At 48.5% G+C, this 10,840-nt stretch overlaps 1 protein-coding gene across 1 annotated transcript in view; it reads left to right on the top strand.

The window, feature by feature from the left end:
- Positions 1–6,519: 6,519 nt before the first annotated feature.
- Ywhaq (tyrosine 3-monooxygenase/tryptophan 5-monooxygenase activation protein theta) overlaps positions 6,520–10,840 on the top strand; it is a 31,793-nt gene continuing 27,472 nt past the window's right edge. The window contains exons 1-2 of the mRNA XM_070015248.1: positions 6,520–6,626; positions 7,074–7,433. Coding sequence (XP_069871349.1) covers positions 7,140–7,433 — 294 coding nt within the window. The 5' untranslated portion in view covers positions 6,520–6,626; positions 7,074–7,139. The remainder of the gene's footprint in view (positions 6,627–7,073; positions 7,434–10,840) is intronic.

Below are 10,840 nucleotides of genomic sequence, written 5' to 3'. Positions count from 1 at the left end.
AACAGGGGATTGGGCAGCGGTCCTTAAGTCTATATCATGCTTGAGCATCAGTGTGTGACCTTTGCAATGCTTCCAGGGGATTCTGGCACCTTCTCTGCTAGCTTTGAGGTCCTCAGTGTGCATCTCAGAGGCAATCCCATTCGATGTGAAGTATCTACAGAATGTACAGCTCAGCTGTGTGCACTGCAATGCGAAAGTATCCTGGTGCCTTTGTATGTGGCTGGGCCCAGAGGAAGCACCCCATGCCAACCACCCACGTCCTAACTCCACATGCTTCTCTCAGAACAACCTTTACCCAACACCTTCCGTGAGCCAGAGATGTCACTGGAGACCCAGAGATGTCACTGGGGACCGAGAGATGAGAGGAGACTTGGCTCAGATAGGGGAAGGCTTGGGGAAGGGAAACTTGTAAACAATCAAAAGGAACAGACCCCCCCCCCCCGATTCTGTGCAGAGCAAGAAAACAGAACTTTCATATGAAAGTAAAATCAGTGGCTGACTCACCGGCAGATATATACTTAGCCACCCACCACCTTCAAACAACTAAACATTGTTCACAGGCTCGCAAACAGTGGTACACCTATCCTCCACCGCAAGCACACAGAGTCCTGGTTGTTGTCGTTAGAAGAGTGAACTCAGACACACCTGTTTTGGAACCTTCACTCTAAAGCTTAGGTAGGTAATTTAACCTCTCTGAGCATCTATTGAACCAGCCTGACCGCGGGGTTCTGCTGCCTAACTTGACTGAGCCATTGAAAGGGAACAAACAAAATGATATCCAAGGAGAAAGCCCTTGCGCTCAAGCAGCATGTGTTCTGGTGAAAGAGAGAGAGAGAGAGGGGAGACAGATCATTGCAGATGCACATTTAAAGCTATATGAAGATATCCATGTTGTTTTTCCATTGTAAAAAAAAAAAAACAGTGATTGGGTTTTTCAGAGAAATGGAACCAATGGAAATATAAATCAGAGAGAGAGAGAGAGAGAGAGAGAGAGAGAGAGAGAGAGAGAGAGAGAGAGAGAGAGAGAGAGAGAGAGAGTAGGAGGGAAGGAAGGAAAGAGGAAGAGAGTGGGAGAGGGAAGTGGAGGGAGGGGAGAGACAGAGATATTTATCAGTTCACATTGGGTAGATCAACAAGCTTGAGACCCCAGAGAGCTAAATTGGAGGTGGAGAGTTCAAGTCCAAAGGTCTCCTGCTAGAGAATCAAAGAGCCCCCATGGCAGAGAATTCCCTCTTGCTCAGAGGAAACTGATCTCCCCACGCCCCCCCCCCTTTGCCAGTCCTGGGGCTTGAACTCAAGGCTAGCACTCTACCACTTGAGCCACAGCCCCACTTCCCACTTTTTTCTGTGTATGTGATATTGAGGAATTGAACCCAAGGCTTCATTGCATGCTAGGCAAGCACTCTACCACTAAGCCACCCAGCCCAAGACTGGTCTTCTTATACTGAATATTTAGACCTTCACATTAGGGAGAGCTTAAGACTGCTTAAGTCCACTGATAGAAATATCATTCAAAACACCTTCACAGAAACACTTAAAGACTGTCTAACCAAACAAGGGAATTGTGACCCAGTGAAGATGACACATAAAGTTAACCATCACACTAAGCAAAGCTGAGAAGGCATAAGAAGGCTTAGCCCAGCCGGGCGCTGGTGGCTCACGCCTGTAATCCTAGCTACTCAGGAGGCTGAGATCTGAGGATCGCGGTTCAAAGCCAGCCCGGGCAGGAGAGACCGTGAGACTCCTATCTCCAATAAACCACCAGAAAACCAGAAGTGGCGCTGTAGCTCAAGTGGTAGAGCACTAGCCTTGAGCTGAAGAGCTGAGGGACAGCGCCCAGGCCCAGAGTTCAAGCCCCATGACCGACAAAAAAAAAAAAAGAAGGCTTAGCTGGCCAGCCATTGGCATTGGTTACTCAGGAGGCTGAGATCTAAGCATTATGATTCTGAGCCAGCCTGGGCAGACAAATCTGAGAGCCTCTTAGCTACAACTAACCACCAAAAAGCAGGACGTAGAGGTATAGTTTAAGTGGTAAAGTGAAAAAGTGTACTCTTAAGAGAACTCCAAGCCCCTAAATTCAAGAGCAGTAACTATAAAAAGGCTTACTTGATCAGGTTTTTTTTTTTTTATTTCTTTAGCTCTCCCTAATTCTCAGTGATCTCACTGACCATCTCCAGGTGTGGAGGGAAGTGAGTTCAACTCCACCCTTGGCATAAAAATGCTGGGAATAATTATATGGGAAATATGGGTGAAAAGCCTCACTCCAAAATGTTGGTCATTGCTGTGCTCTGGGGGCTCATGCATGTAATAAGAGGGCTGACATCAGAGACTTACAGTTCAGAGCCATCCTAGGCAGGAAAGTCCTTGAGACTCTTATCCCTAAATAACTGCCAAAAAAGCTGGAAGTAGAGTTAGCATTCTACTTCAAGGAGTAGAGTGCTAGCTTTGAGCAAAAGCAGCTCAGGGTCAGCACCCAGGCTCCAGGAAAAAAAAAAAAAGTTTATTGGGAAATAGCTATCCTATCATAGAAGGAAGAAGTTCCTTCCTTATGATCCATCATTGCTCTGAGCAAATAAATGACTGCAACATTTGTGAGAGTAAATTCATCCAGGACCCACGCATTCTGAAAAATACCCTGAACATAGCCACTCTGCCGGTCATCAACGACACTAATTTCCACAAGGATCCAAGAGATGAGCTTTCACTAACATTTTATAAAGTTGGACAAGCATCTCCCCCAGCAACAAGCAGGGCAGAAGGAGTAAAAACTCTATTATAGTTATTTACCACCATTTACACTTGCTATCTGCCCAGCATTTTCTTCTGTGGTAGCTCATTTACTCTCCAGAACAACCCTTTGAGGTGGGGATTATATTTATAGGTTGTAGGTAAAGGGAACTGAAGCTTAGATAGAATCAAGGTGTTCAAGGACAAATTACAAACATCAGCCAGGTTGGCTCCAAGTTAACTCTGCTCCCTCTTGCTCCATCAGATTGGTCTTACAGGTAACTAAAAAAAAAAGTTCAAATAAAAACGGCAATAACTTCTCAGTACTTCCTTCCTTCCTTCCTTCCTTCTTTTCTTTCTTTCTCTTTCTTTCTTTCTTTCTTTCTTTCTTTCTTTCTTTCTTTCTTTCTTTCTTTCTTTTTTCTGGTTGTGGGGCTTGAACTCTGGGCCTGGGCACTGTCCCTCAGCTCTTCACCTTAAGGCAGGTGCTCTACCATGTGAGCCACGGTGCCACTTCTGGCTATTTCTGCTTATGTGGTGCTGAGGAATTGAAACCAGGGCCTCATGCATGCAAGGCAAGTGCTCTACCACTGAGCCACCTTCCCAGCCCCTCTCAGTACTTTCTTTTGTAAATTTTGGTACTATTCCTGGGGCTTGAATTTAGGACTTTAGTTTTTTTTGTTCTTTTTTTTTGCTCAAGGCTGGCATTCTACCACTTGAGCCACAGCTCCACTTCTGGCTTTTTGGTGGTTAAATGATGATCAGAGTGTCATGGAACTTGCATTCTATGCTGCTGCACAGATCTAAAGGCCTCAGTGCCAGTACAGGAATGCCAGTCCAGGTATTTGAATAGTGATGCTCAGATCTCAGCCTCTTGATTAGATGGGATTAGAGGTGTGAGCCACCAGCTGTGGTTTCAGTACTCTTTCTTTCCCTCCCTCCCTTCCTTTCTTTCCTCTCCTTCCTTCCTCCCTCCCTTCCTCCTTCCTTCCTTCCTTCCTTCCTTTTTCCTTTCTTCCTTTTTCTCTTTCTTTCTTTCTTTTTTCTTTCTTTCTCTCTCTCTCTTTTCTTCCTTCCTTCCTTTCTTTCCTTTTCTCTTTTACCATCATTCCCATCATATTGATTTGATGCTCAACACATTCTGTTTATTAGGATGTACACCAAGAGGAATAGAACCTAGCCTGATCCTTCCCAGAATCCCTACATCTATGGGTAATCTGGACTCCCTGAGGCAGCTACAGTAGGGAGTTCAAAGACAGGCTTTGGCACCCAGCCTGCTTGGATCCAGAGCCAGGCGCTGATCAGTTGCTCTGTGACCCTGAACCTGATACTTGACCATCCGGTGTCACAGTTTTCTTATCTGTTAAACGGAAATGGTGATCAGAACAATGGCTACTTTATAGTGACATTAGGCAGATTGAGTTAATCCTCGCAAAAGACTTAAAGTAGCCCTTGACACATGTAATTACTCAATAAATGTTAGATTTTCTGTGTCCAGGGACTTCAATTGTCCAGAGCCCTATTTTCTTCCAACTTGACTTCTTGTAGGCACAGAGGCCTTTAGATCTGTGCGTCATAGAATGCAGGTTCAGAGTGAATCATTGTTTTGAAGCAGTTTCACACAGGATTCCAGATGATCATAACTTGGATGAAAGCAAGTTTGGCAGGGATACAGAGAGCAGCAAACATTTGCTCAGGGTCACCTGGGGAGGTGCCTGCAGCAGCCTAGACCTTTTTTTTTTTTTTTTTTTGACCAAGAATTTAGAATGTGTGCTCCTTCTGGGTAGCTCTTCTTTCCCCATCGAGTTTTGATTGCCTTCAACTCCTCCTCAAGGGTCTCCATCTCCTCTACCTAGGTCCACTGTGTGCCGGCCCAGGCCTGGTTGCTATCTTCAATTTGAGGAAGCTTGAAATTTACTGGTCTTGGAGAAAGCATTTTATCTGACCTTCACCATGCAAATTCTTTCCATTGGGATTTCTCTTGTCCAGCTCCACCCCAGCCCACAGGACTATAAACGCTGGTGTGTCTGTAGCTCAGCCCCAGGGATTCCAGAAATAACAGCAGGCCCTCCATTAGGACACTGGAACATAGTAAGGCATTTCTGCATTAAGACACAGGCCCTTTCCTAGCAGGCCTCTCCTGTCTGTCAAAGCACAAAGCAACCTTTACAAGTTGGACAGGGAGGGGAAGCTGGGAGGGAGCCTGAATTTCTGGAAAGTCTGTACCTTCCCCTCCCATCTCTCTTCACTCTCAGATCTTCCATTCTAGAGACTGTCCAGGTCCGTTAGTCTCCACTGAGACTCTGAATTCATTCTTGCCTGTGGCATTCATTCATTGCCTTTCTGTGATCCTCTGGATGAGCTGGAATGGGAATCAGCAGCCTGAGCCCAGGTGACAATTTTCATCACACTGGCAGGACAGACACCTTAATTGTGTCTTAGCTGGGGGTGGGGGAGAACTGAAGTAGAGCCAAGGAGAAGGGAATGGCTTAAAAAAAGAAAAATCCTAGAGATGACCAGACTACAGACATCTGGGGCAAGGGTGTTCATTATGAAGACAAAATCTAAACATCTAGGGGCAGAAGTTTTGTATTACAAGTGTCCTGATAAACATAAAACTAGGATTTTTAAAAAAAAGAGTATACATTTATTATGATGTGAAAAAAATTTTTTTTTTTTTGCCAGTCTTGGGGCTTGAATTCAGGGCTTGACCTTTGGTGCTTAAGGTTAGTGCTCTACCACTTGAGCCACAGAGCCACTTCCCGCTTTTTCGGAGTGGTTTATTGGAGATAGGAGTCTCACCGACTTTCCTGCCCGGGCTGGCTTGGAACCGTGATCCTCAGATCTCAGCCTCCTGAGTAGCTAGGATGACAGGTGTGAGCCCCCAGCGCCCAGAAGAAATCTATTTTAGATGCATAACCCACAACGGTAGGATCGAAATATAAGGTGTGTTTTGGGGGCTGGGGTTGCAGCTCAGTGGTGGTGCACGAGGCCCTGGGTTCGAGTCTCCTGTAACTCGGGGGGGGGGGAGCGGGTTGGGGTAGGTGGTAAATCATACCTTGTTTTTGGCCAGATCATGCTTGAAGGCATCTTCCATTTTAAAGGACAGAGGCACAGACCTGGCCGGATCTAGTGGGTTCTACCTCTCCACAAGGACATTTCTGGTTTGGGGTCCCTGTGGGGGAGCTGACGTCACAGCCCTCTCCCCGGGCGCCGAATCCCCCCCTGCAGCCGGGGTGGGGCCGTTCCGAGCCCGCAGCCCCCGGGCGACGTCGCTGCCGGCCCGGTGCAGCGTCGCGGGCGGGCTGCAAACCGTTGTCACCAGCAGGCAGGGGCAGGGGGGTGGGGAGAACGGCGCCGGTGCATCGCGGGGGGCCCGTCGAGTCACCCTCCCGAGTCCAGCCTCGGCCGGTCCGCCCGGGGCCGCGGCCCGCCGCCCACGAGCCTCGGCGGCCGCGGGACACCCCGCCGCGCCTCGGAGGTCGCGCGCGCCTCCCGGTCTCGTGCCGCACCCACAAGTGCCCGGGCGGCGGGGAGGATGAGGGGAGTTGGTAACAGCATCTCCATGGCAACAGTGACGTCCATTTACCCTGGATCTAATTGGAGGAAACCCCGTGGCCGAAGCCGCAGCCTGACGGTCAACCGAACTTGCCCAAGCCGACCCACCCTCCTAGCCTCCGCTTTCCCCTCCCGCCCCGCCCCTGGCGCCCCCTTCCGCGCGCTCGGTCCTGATTGGCTAGAGGGGGGCAGGAGGCGGGACTCTTGACGGCAACGCCGCGCACCATTGGGCAGCGGTCCGCCGCTCGGCTCCGGGGTAGGCTGCTACGGGAGGGTCCTCAGCTAAAGCCAAAAGCAGATCAAAGTGGTGGGACTCGCGTCGCGGCCGCGGTGACTGGAAGGTGAGTACCCGCGGCGGCCCGCAGGTGTCGTCCGGCCGGCGCGAGGGCCCGGCGGGCAGGGGCGGGGGCGGGGGGCGCGACCCTCCGGGGTGGCCGGCCACCGGTCCGGCGCGCCTCCCGGGGCCGGCTCCCGGCGGGAAGGTGCGGAGCCCCGCGGCCGCTTCCATCTTGGCCCGGCCGAGCGGGGCGGGGGGGTGGTGGCGGGGGTGTGACGGCCGCGGCGCGTTCGCGGCCCGGGTCCCGGCTTCCGCCTCCCGGGCTGCGGCCCTGCGCCTCTCCCGGGCGCCTGGCGCGGACGGGCGGGGACGGGGCCGGGGTGGGAGGGGGGACGGGAGCGGGCCGCGTGTGCGGGGAGACAAAGCGGGCGGCGGGCCGCATTGTCTGACGCGCTCCCCTCCTCCTTTTTGTCCTCGCCGGCGCCGCCCCGCCCCGCCCCGCCCCGCGCAGCTCTCGAGGCGGACTCCTCCGATCCGGGTCGCCGCTCGCCCTCGCCCGCCCGCGGTCCCCCGCGCCATGGAGAAGACCGAGCTCATCCAGAAGGCCAAGCTGGCCGAGCAGGCCGAGCGCTACGACGACATGGCCACCTGCATGAAAGCCGTGACCGAGCAGGGCGCCGAGCTGTCCAACGAGGAGCGCAACCTGCTCTCGGTGGCCTACAAGAACGTGGTCGGGGGCCGCCGGTCCGCCTGGAGGGTCATCTCGAGCATCGAGCAGAAGACCGACACCTCCGACAAGAAGTTGCAGCTGATCAAGGACTATCGGGAGAAAGTGGAGTCGGAGCTGAGGTCCATCTGCACCACCGTCCTGGTGAGTCCCGCGCCGGCCCCCGGCCGGCCGGAGCCGGGGTCCCTTTTGTGTGACGCCCTTTCCTGGACAGTTCCGGGGCGGGTTTGCCAAAGGGAGCCCTGCCCGCCAGCCTTCCAGTGTAGGCAGCAGTAGTCTCCTGACTGGGTTGTTAAAACTTTGAAGCTTGTAAGTAGGTTGACACGAGATTGAAATTCACCACCTGGGGTGGGAGACTGGGGGTCCCAGAGCTGTTATTCCTGTAAACGTATCTAATCGATAACGAATTTACGGCTTTGCCGCAGAGGAGAGAAGCGAGGAGGGTCCTTCTTTCCTTTTTTGTTTTTAAATTAGTGTTGGGGCTTGAAGCCAGGGCTTCACTCGTGCTCTTGCTTGCCTGTCTTGCTCCAGGATGGCACCGTTTGAGCCACATCTCCACTTCCAGTTGTTTGTTTGTTTTGTGTGTATTTTCTGCTTAGAATAGTCTCCTGGGCATACGTGGCCTGGCCTTAGGCCTGGGATCCTAAGATCTCAGCCGTCCAAGTAGCTATGAATACAGGCGTGAGCCACCATGCCTTGCTTGGGGACTTTTTTTTTTTTTTTTTTTTTTTACTAGCTTTAAGTAGTTGTACAAAGAAATTCCCATTCAACAGAACAGTATAAGAATACAAGCTGTCTGACAACATTGTCACCCATCGCTCTTAACTGGGGACTTTTTTGATAAGAACTTCTGCTGGAGGTTTCCTCCCAAACCTGGTAATGGAAAATCTCAACAGTAGCAGTATCTGTTTAGCTTTCTTTTTCTCTGTTAAGAACGGAAGGAAGGGGGAGGACGGAGAAGAGGGGAGTTGTGAATGTGAAAAGGACACAGCCCAGTCTGAAGAACAGAATGTCCTGGTCATTTTCAGGATTGAATAACATTCTCTTGCTATTACATTGCTACATTTAGACCCAAATGAATTGTGCTGAATTGAGTTCCTTTCTGGTGTGGAGTAGGCAAAAGATAATCTTTCCAGGTTTTGAGCTGTCCACTTTGAGCCAGGGTGACTGGCTGTTGGGTGGAGTAGGCGGCTGCTGTGATTCCCGTTCTTAGAATGTTTTTAGCTTTGTCATTGCAAAGACCTTTTGGTCAATAAAATTAAGTTAAAATTTTTTGCAGAGTTCATGATATTGTGGAGATTTATTAAATGTTTCAATACTGGAAGAGATGTGTGGATGAATACTTACATACAAGTTTCTCTTGCTTTGCACACCACTTTCCAAAGGCGTATATGATTTTGACATATTTTAATCCACGTTGTATTTTAGATGTGCTTTAAAAAAACACGCTAAAATAAACCGGTGATCTTTTTCAAAAAAATAGAAAATTTCCTCCTAACTTCTTTGGTAGAACCAGGAATGTTTTTATCCTCTTGGAAAAAACTTTTAAAAAATTGTACAATTTTTCTTGTATAAATACAGGAGATCTGAAAATCACAGCTAACAGAAAAACTACACCCGGTCAAAGAGCAAAAAAGCAAAGCAGATACTGTGTAGTGAAGTGGATGGAGAAAAAACTTCATTGAGACTACTGTTGCTTTATGAGGGAGGGACTCTCTTATATTCTTAGCTTCCAGTCCCTGCTTGGCACAGAGAAGACACTTAAGAACACTTTTATTTGAATTGCTTGTATTCATTCAATAGATCTGTCAATTGAAAATGATTCTAGACATCAGTAACATCTAATGGTTATTGACAGCGTTGTCTGTTGTCAAGGGAAGATGTGTAAGAATTCTATATGCTGAAAATGTTTTCTAAATGTGTACTACTTTTTGAGGATTCAGCATATTGCAACTGTTTTTGTTGTTTGTGGTTTGTTAGGTACCCTGAACAGTTCAAGTTAATTCGGTGAAGGGAATGTTCATTTTATTTTATTTTGTGGCTCTTACACATTTTTCTTTTTTCTTTCTTTCTTTTTTTTTTTTTTTTTTTGTTGGTTGTGGGGCCTGCACTCTGGGCCTGGGCGCTGTCCCTCAGCTCTTCAGCTCGAGGTTAGCGCTCTACCACTTGATCCATATCTCCACTTCTGTTTTTTTCTGCTTACGTGGTACTGAGGAATCGAACCTAGGGCCTCATGCATGCAAGGCAAGCACTCTTCCACTGAGCCACCTTCCTAGCCAGCTCTTACACATTTTTTTGTTTGTTTGTTTTTTGTTTTTGGTCCAGTCGTGGGGCCTGAACTCAGCCTGGGCGCTGTCCCTCAGCTCTTCAGCTCAAGGCTAGCACTCTACCACTTGAGCCACAGCACCACTTCCGGCTTTTTTCTTTTTGCTTATGTGGTGCTGCTGAATGGAACCCAGGGCCTCATGCATACAAGGCAAGCGCTCTACCACTGAGCCACCTTCCCAGCCCTCTTACACATTTTTATAATGACAAGTGGTGGAGAGTTTTGCTTCATTGGTACGTGGTTTGAGAGAGACTCCAGGCATACTAGGATAGATGAACCAATTTTAATAAGCAAGAACCCCTGAAATTAGGACAGCCTTTTTTATTTTAATTCCAAGAAGAGGTTTTGAGACACTAATGCATAAATTAAATTTTTATTGGTGCAGTGGCTTATGAGACTTGTTTTGGCTTGATGGTCAGCCTATAAAAACTATCTTGGGAAAGTACATCTTCAGGTTGGCAATGACATTTGTGAGCTTGGGCTTTGGTCAGTCACTCTGCTAAGCAGTGTAGAACAAAGCGGAGAACCATTGCTTTTGCTGTCCAGTAATTTATAATATATAGTGCATTTGTGAAGTATGCAGTCATAAATTATGCAAGATAATTCCCATAAGATGGTTATGAACCAACTACTATGTAGTTTGAATGAAACAGCCCGGGGAAGACTTCATAGAAATCCTGGCTTTGCGGTGAGCCTTGAGAGAAAGGTTAGGAGGGGTCCCTCAGTACTTTAGGTATTCAGGTCAGGATTTGTTCACAACAGCCTGTCAGTGTGACTGGAGCAGAGTCCGTAGAGTGAAGGCAGAGAAAAGGTTGGAGAGGAAAGGGAGAATCACCATCGTTGATAGAGGAGGGCGGTTTTCCTCATTTGCTTGGTAGGTGTAGACAGTTGATCAGGATGCTTTGAATGGTATAGACAGAGCTACATCTGTAATCTGAACTACAGATAAGAAAGCGGTAGACTAGTAAACAAGAATCTGATTGGCAGATTTTAATTAATTTTTGTGCTGCTGGGATAGAACGTAGGTCTTGCTCATACTAGGTAAGTGCTTTGAGCTACATTTGAAGCTCTAAATGCCCTGTCCCTTTGTCAGATAGGAATTAATCTTGAAAAAGAAAAAAAATGCAAGTTTCTCAAAATACACACTAAAATGGGATTTTCTTCTTTTCTTCTTTGGAAGATAGGAAGAAGAATTTGGTATGGAAGAAGTAGGTAAGACCGATTT

Source organism: Dipodomys merriami, unplaced genomic scaffold (genome assembly GCF_024711535.1).
Source record: "Dipodomys merriami isolate MVZ:Mamm:240054 unplaced genomic scaffold, mDipMer1.0.p SCAF_110, whole genome shotgun sequence".
Classification (NCBI taxonomy): domain Eukaryota; kingdom Metazoa; phylum Chordata; class Mammalia; order Rodentia; family Heteromyidae; genus Dipodomys; species Dipodomys merriami.
This window is presented reverse-complemented; position numbering and strand designations above follow the sequence as displayed.